Raw genomic sequence first — 14,552 nt, forward strand, 5'->3', positions numbered from 1 at the left:
TCTTGCCATTGGTCAGGGTGGAGGATGGATTAGGTCATCTTTTAGGTCCCTCACAACTCCAAGATTGGATGAATCTGTGATTCTCACTTGAGGTGCTCCACGGGGAGAAAACAGACCTCAGAAGAATCTGGCAGGGGTGGGGTCGGGTGTCAGCTGATAGCTCAAGGAGGCCTCATGGCTTCCATGATGTTAGGCCGATACATTTGCAAGAAACAATAGGCAAACTGAGGTCTTGAGAAGAGAAGTGATGTGCCCAAGGCCGCTTAGTGAATGAGCTAGTGGCGGGGTTGGAGTTCTGTTCCCAGGTGGCAGCTCTCACCGGAGAATGTGAGCGGGAGCTGCAGCTTCACGAGGGCAATGTCCTGCTCTTTGGGGGACGTGATGTTGGGCTCAGTGGTGAAGATCTTGGCCACAGGCAGGGAGGGGAAGTTGCCCATTTTGTCTGAGCCGGCCATCACCTTCCAGTTGGACACATCGAGATGCTTCCTGGGGACGGAGACAGTGTGGTTCAGGTCTGAGCCAAGCATGAGGAGGCTTTGCCAGAGGCTGGGTCCCCAGGGCCCTGGGGAGTGGGGTGTTGGATGTCGCTGCCTTGGGAGGTAATGATGGTGAGGGCAGGGGTGGTGGAGAAGGGGCAGTCTGAGGGATCGCAGGTCAGATTCTAAAGGAGAATTTGATCCTTTTCCCTGGTGAAACCTGCCCAAAGAAACTTCTAACTGGAGGGCTGGGGAAGGGGCTGTTCCCAGTGCCTGAGCTCTGGGTCCTGACACTCTCTCCTCCAGCGCTTTTTACTGGCCGTGTTACTCATGTGGTACTTGCACTGTGGTCCGTTCCATTGTGTACTTGTCTTCCTCCCGACACCAGACACAGCTGAGTGTGCAGGAGTCATTTTCCAGGGAAAGGTTTATAGCTTTTGTCAGATTCTCCGAAAAGGTTAAAAATCACAGGCCTGCACCGTGTGCTCCTCCAAGGCAGTGATGGAGTCTGATGCATGAGGGTACATAGTACCTAGTAGGTACTCATAGGTGTTGAATGAATGAACGAATGAATGAATGAATAAAGGTGAAGAGGACCTGGAGCAGTCTTTCCCCAGAGGTATGGGCAGTCCTGTCTCTACTGGCCTGTAAGAGAATCTATCCTGTTTTTTTTTTAAGTTTCTGAATATAATGAGGGAGTGGCAGTGACTCTAGACCTGGAACCCCTTCCTGGAAGACTGGCAAAAAGGGAGAGAGTTCTCAGGACTCCAGGCAGATGAGAAGAGCTTTTGTGCAGTGAATGATATGGGGGTAGAGTGAGGGCACTGGGAACCTGGTGGCTTCCCACCTGGAAGGGAAGAGGTCAGCCTTGGTGACCAGCTCTGCTCAGACCCCCAAGGCCTAACAAAGGACATCATGTCCAGTGTCTCACTGTGGTGGCCACACCCTGGTGCATGGTCTTTAGGGGGAGGGGTGCGGTGGGGGAGGGCATCGGAAAACAAGTTGGGAGACAGGGGACCCAGGCACTCAGGCCCCTCTGTGGCTCTGACCCCCGAGGCGCCCTCGTGTGGGCCTTACCGGAAGCAGTGGGCTGCCGTGAGGATCCAGTGCGGGTCCAGGATGCTCCCTCCACAGATGTGTCGTTTGTCATACTGGATGCTGACCTGCCAAGGCCAAGAATCCACAGAGGCCATCTCCCCACCCACCACCCGAGGGACCTTCAGGCTCTCTCCGCAGGCTGGACTCAGTAGGAAGGAGGGAGAAAGCAGGAGTCAGACTCTTGCGAGTGGGGACTGCCTCCCCTTAGAGCCCCCAGTCTATCCTGAGCAAGGCCCTTAGGACTGGGACCGGGGGTTGGGTCAGGGTGGGAGGACCACGCCAATTTTGAATTATTCACAGGGAGATATTGAGTGTCCCAGACCACAGGCTTTCCCCCAATCTCCCTCTCCTTTTTTTTTTTTTTTTTTTCAGCTTTGTTTGAGTTTAGGAGTTGATATTGTGAACATGGGCGTGTCCATTGTGCTGGGCGTTCATGACCTTCAAACTAAACAGGGATGCAGAATTATGAAAGTCCTGCCCAAAGGGCTGTCCCCAGCTCCTCCCACTGAGTAACAGTAAACAGACGCCCACAGCCTGCTTTGGGATTAGAGAGTGGGAAGAAAGTTCCAGAAATGGATCTTCCCATCCTTAACTCACCTTTCTCCAAGTCCCTTCCCCCTGCTGAGAGAGTCTCCCAATTTGACATCCTGTTCCCTCTTTCACATCCCACTCTCCTGGCTCTCACATCTGACTCGCAAACTCTTAAAAAAATCTCCAGTTCCACCTCCCCGTCCTGTTCTCAGCCTCTCCAATCCTTCTGGCAGTCGCTGCCACAGTGGTGGTTCTAAGGGGGGAAGGCTACCACCCTTTCTGGGCCTATGCCTGGTAGGGGCTTTTCAAATACCATCTAATTCCGGACACTGTTTTCTACATGTCACCTCACTCCCCCACTCAAAGCCCCTCAGCATCCCCCTTTGTCTGTAGGGAAGAGTTTAAATTCCCCCTTCTGGCAGCCTTCTGCTGTCCTTATATAAAGTTTCTGTCTAGCCAAATCGATCTGCTGCTAGCTCCCTAAAAAGTCTTTCTGTTTTTGCTCCAGGAAGGGCCTGTCCCTGAGATACTGTCTCCTCTCCTGTTTATCTAGATCACTGATCATTCAGCAAATTTGAATTGTGTGCCTACAGTGTCTCAAGGATGCTGGGAAGAGAGTGGTGGACAAGACAGAGAGATGGACATGGTCCCTCCCTTCCTGGAGCCTACAGTTCATTCTGTGATGTTTAGCCTGGGCACCTCCTCCAGGTCACGCAATCCCTGGGGATTTTCCTCTCTTGGCATTTCCACAGCCTGCCTGGTTGTTGGCCAGCTTTTCTTGTTGACGTGGTTCGGTTTTGTCTTCTCAATGAGACAGAAGGCTCCTCAAGGGAGGGTCTGTGGCTTAAGCCTCTTTGTGACTCCAGGGCTGTTCAGCTTAGCACATTGAGTGATGTGAACATTCATTCATTCATTCATTGACCAGCCACCATGAGTCAGCCCTCACTCACCAGGTATTGTGGGGGTCACGTGATAATGACTAAGCGTCTTAGCATCCAACAAGGAAGCATGTACACTGCTAAACTGCAAAGGCAGCGAGGATGACCTTTCTCCTCTCAGGCGGCCCAGTTTCCGGCCATCCTGCCAGGCTCCGCTCGGTTCTCCCATGAGGCTGGTGGGATGAGCAGGGCCACAGTGCTTGTTTTGCCTTCTGATCTCCTCTCAGAGCTAGGGGGTCCCCCGGGATCCTCTTGGGTAGTCGGACTAAAGGGCTTCTTGGGAAGATGAACTTCGGAGAGGTCAGGTGAATTACTCAAGGTCACACTGGAAGCCAGCGGATCTGGTGCCCAGGTCTCCTGACCCTCCCCCCGCCCCACCCCAGGTGCAGCTCTCTCTGAAGCATGTCAGCTGGGACCACTGCTCAGCTTGGTACTTCCTGCACGTGGCCTTGCAGCTCTCTCTTTGCTCAGCCATTAGCTCCTGAGGACAGAGGCCTGGCGGTGCTGATACATTCTAACCGTCGGACGAGTCTTTGCTAAATGGGATGTGGGTAATCAGATCTTGGACAGATGAACTGATTGTGACAAAGGAGGTTATGTGGGCCCTGGCCAGGGGTGGGAGGGGGTGGAGGCCCAGTCCTGCCCTTTCCGGCTTTCCTACTCTCTCTCGTGGGGCTGTGCGCGGACAGTAAGAGGGAGGGAGTTCTTACCGTCAACCACTTGAAGGAGCGTTACCTACAAGCCCAAGGCCAAGGGAGTAAGGTTGGGACAAAACAGAGTGACCCCTGGAGTCTGAGGGATTTAAGAATGAGGATGAAGTTCTTCTTCCCTGCTTCTTGCTGGCCCAGGACCCAAACCCTCAGAGATGGGGCGTACTCACCAATGCACTGCAGGGAAACCAGGGAGCCTGAGAGACAGGGGCTGGAAGGGAGACACAGGCGTCCTGTGGTTTCGGCTTGTCCCTTGGCTGGGAGGCAGGGACTCAGGTCTCCCAGCACTATTGACTCAAGTCCCTTCCCAGGACCCGGGAAATCTGGAACCTGCGTGGTGGGGCTGTATAGACCCTGTACTTTCACCCAGTTCAGTGCGATTGAATGCAATTGGATTCTACAGCACTACTGATAAGCATCTACTATGTGCTGGGCCCTGCCTGAGTCACAGCCCACCCCGGGCTCTTAGCAGCCTGAGATAGAAGAGAGCAGAGGCTGGGGCAGTGTCTGCTGCACTGCGGGCTCTCCAAACAGAAGAGGAATGGGATTTCGATGAAATTCCAGGCAAATGATCATTCTGCTCCTATTCCTATCCTTTTCAAGATTTACTCTTTGACGAATAAGCAGCCCTCAGCAACATCCCTGAATGCTGAGAAGCCAGCATCCTCTCTGAGTCACTCTGCTGCAGGGTGACAGTTTTCCTGTCGGTGCCGGGCTCTGACTCGGGGTGGTAGGCACGGGAATGGTACATTGACAGAGGCCGTGCAGCTTCTCCTCTGGAGAGTTGGAAATGTGGGGAGGGCTTACTCTGGCCTGGATGAGAGGCAGGAAGGACAAAGTGGCCTTTGGAATCTTGCCTCTTGGGCTTAATAGGGAACATAAGGCCATAGGAAACAAATTTGGTTTTCTTATTTGACTGATGAAAGGCCACCAGCTTGTGGACAGCACACTTTGTCCAGCTGCCCCTTGTATTAAAACAAAGAGTCAATACAGAAAACCTCTCAGAAATGTGATGCTCTAGCTTTTGGTATCTGACAGCCTGCCTGGCCAGGAGTTCTTTTTGTTGTCTGGCTTAAGTTTCCCTTGCTAAGTCTGTTCAGGGCGGGCTGGCTGCAGCCCCGATGGCATCGGCCTCATGTGAGCCTTTGTGGGCCAGAGGTGTCCTCTCACTTACCCATTTGAGTTTTGCACCTGAAGCTCCTGCATGTTCTCTGTGATTTTGACAACATCCAGGTCTTGGGCTGGGCCAATCTCCACGGCTCTGAAGGTGGGTTTGCTGCTCATGTTGGGAGGGAAAGAGAGGGAGGGAGAGATGTGAGCTGGGGCAGGAGTTTAGACCAAGAGGGTAGGAGTAGTCCCCACTCCCAGGAGAGGGGGCAGCAGAGAATTCTGGGTACGGCGTGGCAGGGGAGTGGAGGTGGCTTGGTCAGTGAGGGTGGTGACTGCTTTGCTAGATGACAAGGGATGGTCCCTTGGCATCCCAGGATCCAGCCCTGGGCACAGTGCTGTTGTGGACTTGTTTTCTCAGGCAGGGAAGCCTGCTCCTGAACCCAGAGCCCTGGAGAAATGTTATGGATGTCCTTTTATAACTCCCAGCTCTGTCTCTATTCCAAATGTCCCAGCAGTTTCTTCTGGTTCACAGCGAGGGGAACAAGGAGGCAAAAGAAGCAGGTTAGCTCTCCCCTCACCTTGGAGGGAACTGAATGTGGATATGTTGCTCTCCAAACAAGGCATCTGGTCTAAATTTGGTAGTGGGGTACATTTATGGTCCCTCTGGAGGTAGGACAGGCCGAGATCAGCCTTCACATGCATCCAGACAAACATTTCTCTTATTTGGACCACTCTCCCTCTTCCTCTCCTCTAATCCATGCTTGTCTTTATCAAACCTTGGGTGTAAGTCTTCCCTCCTCCAGGAAGGTTTCCCTGATTAATCCCATCTTTCTGATGGTACCTGTACTGAATCTGCCTCTTTCCCATCTCTCCTATCCTTCCCCATCCAGCCATGCTATACAGAGCTAGTATAAACTCTGTATGCAGGCTCGAGTCAACCTGAGGCACTGGCTGACTGGCACATTCTCACATTCCCAGCCAGGAATCGGGCACTACCTGGATGACCCAGGCATGGCACCTGGAAGACTGAAGTCTAGCAACATGGGGTTTTGTGCTGAGAGCCCTTAGGACTGAGGTTCTTGTCCTGGCCCTGACACTAGCTTGCTAAGTACCCTTGGTAGGTCATATTCCCTCTCTGGGTCTCTCTAAGCCTCAGTTTTCCTCTCTATAAAATGATGGGTGGACCAGATGATCTCTAGAGTCCTTCCCACATTGAGCCATCTATAGGGTTTTGTGGTCCTGGGACAAAAAGGGCCACGTAGCCAGGGAAATCTGAGACCCAGAAGGAGAGATCATGGTGGAAATGGACATTCCCAGGAGAGTTAGCCTCTGTTCACCAGTTACATCCTGATGAATAATTCTGCCCAGCTTTGATCTTGTAGAGCTCAAGAGAGAGATGGCTTGGTGCCTTAAAGAGCTCCAGAAGGACAGAAATTGCAGGAGCCTTTTACCTTAAGAGCCCCTGGAGACACCCTGGTTTCATAATCAAGCTGCAGCCTGCTATGCTGGTACAGCTGACGCTGCAGTTGGCTGGACTGCAGTAGGGAGGAGGGGGGGCTGCAGCCAGAAGGCTGGGCTGGGGTGGCTGCTGGGGGAGGGGAAACAGCAGGGACAGGACATGCCTTCCCAGCTCTCCTTGAAAGTGAAGGTGGTAGGGTATCCTCTTCAGTGGGTACTGGATGTTGCACCCCATGGAGGGGCAGAGAGCAGGAGAAGTCTGATAACCAGACAGCAGAAGGGGCAAATAGGTCTGATGGATCAGTAATGGCTGCCTGCAGCACTTACTGAAAAAGGACCTTGAGGCTGCTCTAGGGATTGACGGAAGCAGGTTCTGTGATTGACTGATGGATGATGTCTGCTTAAGATTTATCATTTCTACCTAGTCTCTGCGTCCAGTTTCTCAGGATCCTGAAGTTGGGGGCTTGCCAGGAAGAGATTATCCCCTGTGCAACTGAATTCATGGGTTCTTTTCTATCCTCTCCAATTAGGCTCTGAGTGATCAACTGTCTCCCCTCCCCTCCCTTTATAAATGAAACCTCCAGAAAAGAGAGAATTACCCAACCGAGAAACAGAGATGCTTCTGATGCCCAGGAATTAGGGGGTCTTGGGCACAAATGCCAGCCCTCTCGCTCCCAGCTACTATCCAAGCAAGTTACTTACCTTCTTTGAACCTACTTCTAAAATAGATAGAATAATAACTACCTTTTTGGTTTTTGCCAAGATCAAATGAATATAAATATGTAATGCTAATTACCCTTCTTATAATTATATCCTTTTTCATACAGTGAAGATTTAAAACTGCTTTTGAAATTTGCTGAGAAAGCTGAGATTGCTGATGAAGGCCCAGTGAAATCAGGTTCATTTAAACTAAATTTTAACCAATGGAACTTTGAATAAGTAAATAAGACTTTTGTATTCTGGGGCAGGGACAGCGACTTGGCAAGCCAAGAAGGAGTGAGGATTGAGGAGTAAAGGAAAGGATTGCAAAGGAGCTTGAACTGTGTGTGTGTGTGGGGAGGGGGTGGCAGTGGGGGTGGGGGAGGGGGAGGGGTGGGGCAGATATCCTCTCTCTGGTGCCTCATAACCATCCTATGAGGTTGGTGTTGCTTTCCCCAGTAACTCTTGAACATATTGAGGCTTAGAAGATTTAACTTCATGCTGCTCATAAGGGAAAGTGCTTCAAAAGCAGTTCTTTCTGACTCCAATACCTATATTTTTAAGGAAAGAGGGAGGAAGGAGGAAGGAAGGAGAGGAAAAGGGGAAAGAGGAAGGAAGAAAGAAAGGGAGAGAGGTCATGGGGTGAGGTGACAGCCTCCAGAGCCTTGGGCTGGGTACCTGTCATAGCCCATCTGCCCACAGGCTGTCTTGGCCAGAGCTTCTGTGAAGTTGTCGAAGCAGGCGGAGGCCCAGTTCTTTGTGGCCAGGTCCAGCACCTGCAGGGTGGATCGGTCCCTGGAGAGGCGGACTGGAAGGGGAGGAACCCGGGTCAGCTACGGGCAGGGACCCATTTGGCCTCTCTCCCACAGAATTCATCCTGTGACCAGCCCAAACCGGTAGCCCAAACCCTGCCAGGAACTGGGGAGCATCACAGAACACCAACCCTTTCAACCTCAAGGGAAGTTCCTCCATTTGGCTTTGCCAGATTGAGTCTCATTCTGACGGCAGCTAGGGTGACCAGATGTCCTGGGGACAATCTCCATTTTGACCTTTGCCCTGGCACAATTATTAATAGCTCTTTATACGTATAAGTTTTGATGATGTATTACATGGCTTCCCTACCCATAGTTCACACAGCTTGCCTAGCCTGGGAAAACTTCTCAAAGAGGAATGTTGCTCTTTTTCCATGTAAGGTCAGAGAGGGGAGTGCTATTGGCAGTAGGGTGGCAGGGCCCATAGGCATTTGACTTCTGATAAAAAAGAGCAAATACACAGGAAGTTACTCAGCCTTGCCCCACAAAAGCCCCCATCACCCGTATCCTGGGCTGTCTTTTCTTTTCAGAGCCCAAGTAATAGGTGGATCAAGTTGGGCTAGAACAGTCCAAGAAAGAACATGGGTTTTTATGTTTGAAACATCTCAAAATTCTTCAAAGGACCTAGCTCAGTCTTGTTCCATAATGTGTTACAATAAACACTTATCTAATGAATAGAGGGATCAATAGCTGGCTAACGGCCTTAATGGTCTCTTTCTAGTCCCCTTGAAATAATAGGTTTCAGAGAAAGGAGGGAACTCCCCAAGGTCATTCCATTCAGCACCCAGGAGCAGCAGGAATGGGGCAGGCTCACTTACAATTTCCTGTCCCCTCTGGCCCACATTTGTTCATCAAAATTTACTGAGTGTTTGCATGTTGAGTATTGGGGACCTAGTAGACAAGACATGATCCTGTTTTTAAGAACCTTACAACGGGGAAAGAAAGTGACTAGTCAGGTGGCAGATGCTGTGCAGTGGACCAAGGGGACCTGAGTCGACTTCCTGCCCTTCCCACTCCCCTGGCCCCACAGTCCCTGGACTCACCTGTCACTGGAGGCCCATCGGGGAATTTCTTGACGCAGTGCTGCTCATCCTCCCCTGAGGCACAGTCCTGCTGGCCATCACACACCTGCCCCCTCTGGATGAAATGGAGGGGCTGCCCGCAGAGGAAGTAATTGTCCAGAACCACCTTGACTGGAAAGCAAGGGCAGGGAGGGGCAGAGAGGGCTGATGGTCAAGCAGGCAGCCCAGGGGCAGGAGAGATTGTTTCCCTGAAAACATGCTGGGCCTGGAGACAGGCAGAAGTGGGTTCCAGGCCCAGTTCTGTCACTTAGGAGCTGGTGTCCTTGGTCCTGAGCCTCAGTTTCCTCATCTGTAAAATGGAGATAATAACATCTTTCCCATCCCTAAAGATGGCTGAGGAGTCAATCAAGATCATGTGTGGGGAGCAATTTAGAAACAGTCCCCACTAGCTTCTCAACCCCAAGTGTTGGCACAGTGCCTCTGAGGATGGAGAAGACAGCGCTGGGCCTGGAGTCTGAAGACCTGAGTGCTGGCTCTGCCACCTACTGTGTGAATTTCGACCAATCGCTTCCCCTTTCTGGGCCTCACAAGGTTGCAGAGAACGTTTGATGAGCTGGTGGTTGTGAAAGTGTCTCATCACTATCAAGTGCAGTTCTAGGATTTGGTGTTTTTATCTGGGGTTGAAAGACCCATTAGGAGGTTGGTGTTTTGCTTTGTTTTTGTCTTCTGCCTCCTGACTTCAAGATTCTATTGCTCCTTTGCTGTCTTAGATGATGGGAAGGAGTCTAGTGTTTTTAAGTCCTCAGAAAATGCAATATAGTTTTGGAAGTTTTAGCCACGGCAATCAGAGAAGAAAAAGAAATAAAAGGAATCCAAATCGGAAAAGAAGAAGTGAAACTGTCACTGTTTGCAGATGACATGATACTATACATAGAGAATCCTAAAGATGCTACCAAAACCTACTAGAGCTAATCAATGAATTTGGTAAAGTAGCAGGATACAAAATTAATGCACAGAAATCTCTTGCATTCCTATACACTAATGACGAAAAATCTGAAAGAGAAATTAAGGAAACACTCCCATTTACCACTGCAACAAAAAGAATAAAATATATAGGAATAAACTTACCTAAGGAGACAAAAGACCTGTATGCAGAAAACTAGAAGACACTGATAAAAGAAATTAAAGATGATACCAACAGATGGAGAGATATACCACGTTCTTGGATTGGAAGAATCAACATTGTGAAAACGACTGTACTACCCAAAGCAATCTATAGATTCAATGCAATCCCTATCAAACTACCACTGGCTTTTTTCACAGAACTAGAACAAAAAATTTTACAATTTGTATGGAAACACAAAAGACCCCGAATAACCAAAGCAATCTTGAGAAAGAAAAATGCAGCTGGAGGAATCAGGCTCCCTGACTTCAGACTATACTACAAAGCTACAGTAATCAAGACAGTATGGTACTGGCACAGAAACAGAAATATAGATCAATGGAACAGGATAGAAAGCCCAGAGATAAACCCACGCACATATGGTTACCTTACCTTTGATAAAGGAGGCAAGAATATACAATGGAGAAGACAGCCTCTTCAATAAGCGGTGCTGGGAAAACTGGACAACTACATGTAAAAGAATGAAATTAGAACACTTCCTAACACCATACACAAAAATAAACTCAAAATGGATTAAAGACCTAAATGTAAGGCCAGACACTATCAAACTCTCAGAGGAAAACATAGGCAGAACACTCTATGACATAAATCACAGCAAGATCCTTTTTGACCCACCTCCTAGAGAAATGGAAATAAAAACAAAGATACACAAATGGGACCTAATGAAACTTAAAAGCTTTTACACAGCAAAAGAAACCATAAACAAAACAAAAAGACAACCCTCAGAATGGGAGAAAATATTTGCAAATGAAGCAACTGACAAAGGATTAATCTCCAAAATTTACAAGCAGCTCATGCAGCTCAATAGCAAAAAAACAAACAACCCAATCCAAAAATGGGCAGAAGACCTAAATAGACATTTCTCCAAAGAGGATATACAGATTGCCAACAAACACATGAAAGGATGTTCAACATCACTCATCATTAGAGAAATGCAAATCAAAACCACAATGATGTATCACCTCACACAGGTCACAGTGGCCATCATCAAAAAATCTATGAACAATAAATGCTGGAGAGGGTGTGGAGAAAACGGAACCCTCTTGCACTGTTGGTGGGAATGTAAATTGATACAGCCACTATGGAGAACAGTATGGAGGTTCCTTAAAAAACTAAAAATAGAACTACCATATGACTCAGCAATCCCACTACTGGACATATACCCTGAGAAAACCATAATTCAAAAAGAGACATGTACCACAATGTTCATTGCAGCGCTATTTACAATAGCCAGGACATGGACGCACCCTAAGTGTCCATCGACAGAAGAATGGATAAAGAAGATGTGGCACATATATACAATGGAATATTACTCAGGCATAAAAAGAAACGAAATTGAGTTATTTGTAGTGAGGTGGATGGACCTAGAGTCTGTCATACAGAGAGAAGTAAGTCAGAAAGAGAAAAACAAATACCGTATGCTAACACATATATATGGAATCTAAAAAAAATGATTCTGATGAACCTAGGGGCAGGACAGGAATAAAGACTTAGACATAGAGAATGGATTTGAGGGCACGGGTGGGAAGGGTAAGCTGGGAGGAAGTGAGAGAGTAGCATTGACATATATACACTACCAAATGTAAAATAGATAGCTAGTGGGAAGCAGCTGCATAGCACAGGGAGATCAGTTCGGTGCTTTGTGACCACCTAGAGGTTTGGGATAGGGAGGGTGGGAGGGAGGCACAAGAGGGAGGGGATATGGGGATATATGTATATGTATAGCTGATTCACTTTGTAATACAGCAGAAACTAACACACCATTGTAAAGCAATTATACTCCAATAAAGATGTTAAAAAAAAAAGCCAAGAAAAAATTGTAAAAAAAAAAAAAAGTCCTCAGGGAACAGATATTTCCATACTTTCCAAACTGTCCTGGCTCCTCCTGCCTAACTGAACTCTCCCTTGGCCTGAAGCTCCCCTCTGCAGCCCAGCATCACCACCGGCTGACCCTAGGAGTGGTGGTAACAAGTCTGATGATGGCCCTGCTTATCACTGCTAAGAGCTTTCCTTGCATTGTCACCTGGAATCCTGACAACAACTTTAGGAGGCAGGTGCTATTATGAACTCCCATTACAAATAAGGAAATGGATGTTTAGAGAGTTAGGGTTTATTTCTCAAGGCCACATAGCAGTCAGGTGTTAGAGCCAGGATGTCGATCAGTGTCTGTCTAGTTCTAAAGCTCTTTGCTGCCTCTCCACACCTTCCCTGAAGGAGCTCAAAATGTGATCTTATGGCCCCGATGCTACTGGTTTGAGAAGCAAGGGAGAAAGAGCAGGTCAGTCAGATATTTCCTGGACTTTCAGAGTTTGGTTCATGGTCAGGAGCCTGGGTGAGGAGGGGTGCCTCCTGCCTCCTGGGGTGAAGCCAGGACACAGCGTCACCAGTTGAGCCCCCAGAAGCCAAAAGGTTGAGGGAGCCCAGCCCAGGATGGAAGTTCACGTTACCTCCTCTGGTTGCAGAACCTGGGGGTCCCGGGTTGGAAGCTGCACAGGGCCTTTTGGGACAGGGAGAGCCCGACTCTAAGTTATGTACTTGTACCTGCCTTGGATCACCCTGAACCTGGCCCTGTCTTCTCTCTCCACTATGGCAGGGCACGTGCTCAGAGAAGGCAGGCTTGTCTTAATATTAGTCTGAGCCAAACTGGCCTACGACAGTAAATCCGCTGATGCCGCTGCACGCCCACCACTGCTTTGGGCCAGCCAAGGTCAAGAGGAATGATTTGGGGTTATCTGCATCTCACGTCCTGATAGGGCGCTCAGGGATCTGGGTGGTGTTTGTGTTGTGTATCTGCATTTCCACCGCCACGAAGTAGAAATGGACCTGCCCAGTCGGGGCTTGGGGACCTGTCCTAGCCCTGTCCTCGACTGCCACACCCCCTGTCTGCCTCAGTGCCCAAGTGGAGAATGAGGCGTTGGACCGGATGATCTCTGAGCGTCCTCCAACGAGTTGAAGGCTGCTGCAGGCTCCTGGAAGGCCGTCCTGGCCTGGTGAGCAAACACATGGCCTCGGCCACATCTCTACACACTTCGTGATGACCTACACTTTTGCACAACTTGGTTTTTATCCAAGTACTTTACACACGTTACCTCATTGGGTCTCTGATATCCCTCTGAGGGAGGCAGGATGTTTTACAGGTCAGGAGACTGAGGTTAAGAGAGGTTGAGGGACTTACTCAAGGTCACATAGCAGCAAGAAGGGGCAGCGCCGGGATCCCCGACCCAGGTGTCCTGATTCCTAGTCTGGTCCCCTCAGCTCTACTTCCTGCGTGAAAGCTGCGGTCAGTAGCCTGCTGTGACTATGGGGGTGGGTGAAGATGGGGACTTAGTCACAGGATGTGCGGGCTGAAAGGGAGGGACTGTGGGAATCGGGGCTCGCTCAGTTTACTCTTCTTTGCCCCAGAGTGGCCTGCCTGGGATAACAGTGGGTCTCAGGCTCCTGCCGTGGTGAAGCCAGAGCTCAAGGTGGGGAGAGGTGCTGTCTGCCTGGGCATCTTCCCTGATGCCCCCTCCCCGCCGCCCTCCTCATAAGCAGACGTGCTTCCTGCTCCTCACAGCAGGGCTGCGGACCCACCCAGCTCTCTGTCTGCAGGCTTGGGGAGGAGCAGGCAGGGGGCGTGGCGGCTGTGCCCGTTGCCTGAGTGGGTTTGTAACTGGTGCAAACGGTGCTTTCCCCGCAGAAGAAATCATCTGGGATAGAATCCATCTGGGTAGATGGGGGCTGAGTTCATCTCCCGCTCACGCTGAGAGGAAGGCTCCCTTCAGAGCAGGGGTGGATGCAAAGCTCTATGCAGATCACCTGGCCTTGACCCTGCTGGGGTGGGGAGCGCTCTGAGGTGAGGGCAGGGGAGGGGTGGGTGGGAGCTGCCACTTGCTGTAGGGGCGGAGGGGGGGCGGTAAGGAGGCATGGGGGCCGGGGTGAGGGCTGCCACTTACTGAGGACAGCCACGGCCGTGATGGTCAGCAGGCTCAGCAGTGCTGCGATGATGGGGATCCCCACCTTTCTGAAGGTCTCCAGGGAGGTGCGGGCTTTGCGCAGGGGGGTGACATCTGTGAGGGGGAGGGGAAGAGCCTGCAGTCAGTACTCGGAGGCCACCCCTGCCAAGGCCCACAGCTTCCCCACCCTCTGGCCCCTGGTGCGGAGCCCAGGAAAACTTTGCGGACCGTTTTGGTTGGTGCTGGGGTTACTCCTGCAGACTAGGCTTAGCTTCCTCAGCATAGGGGCCCCCCACCTCCTTTCATTTACCCAGGCTTGTCCATCTTTCACAGGTGCTCCTCTAGCCCATGGCACCTTCTCTTTGTCTTGACAACCTGTTCTAGGATGTTTCATCCCGTCCAGTCTGACCTGCATCTGTCCCAGGAGAGGCATGTACCCTTTCCCTTTACTATCATGTATCCTCTTTCCTGACTTATCTTTTGATTAAACTATAAGCTCCAGGAGGGCAGGGGCTGCCAGTACAGTATGTGCTTAGTGGAAGCTTAATAAATACTTGTAAATGAAGGTTGACCTAATGGC

The 14,552-nt window shown here is 50.2% G+C and overlaps 1 protein-coding gene across 6 annotated transcripts in view; it reads right to left on the reverse strand.

Annotated features, from left to right (window-relative positions):
* TMPRSS4 (transmembrane serine protease 4) overlaps positions 1–14,552 on the reverse strand; it is a 37,988-nt gene that overhangs the window by 4,170 nt on the left and 19,266 nt on the right. For all 6 annotated transcript variants that reach the window (XR_014250388.1, XR_014250389.1, XM_082411144.1 and 3 more), the window contains exons 3-9: positions 13,973–14,086; positions 8,876–9,025; positions 7,699–7,828; positions 4,928–5,029; positions 3,924–3,964; positions 1,554–1,713; positions 320–486 (exon numbers count right to left, since the gene is read on the reverse strand). Coding sequence is in view for 4 of the 6 variants with exons in the window: in XM_082411144.1 (XP_082267270.1) it covers positions 320–486; positions 1,554–1,713; positions 3,924–3,964; positions 4,928–5,029; positions 7,699–7,828; positions 8,876–9,025; positions 13,973–14,086 (864 nt within the window). In the remaining 2 variants the exon portion in view is untranslated. The remainder of the gene's footprint in view (positions 1–319; positions 487–1,553; positions 1,714–3,923; positions 3,965–4,927; positions 5,030–7,698; positions 7,829–8,875; positions 9,026–13,972; positions 14,087–14,552) is intronic.

Source organism: Balaenoptera physalus (assembly GCF_965194825.1).
Source record: "Balaenoptera physalus genome assembly, chromosome: 10".
NCBI classification, from domain to species: domain Eukaryota; kingdom Metazoa; phylum Chordata; class Mammalia; order Artiodactyla; family Balaenopteridae; genus Balaenoptera; species Balaenoptera physalus.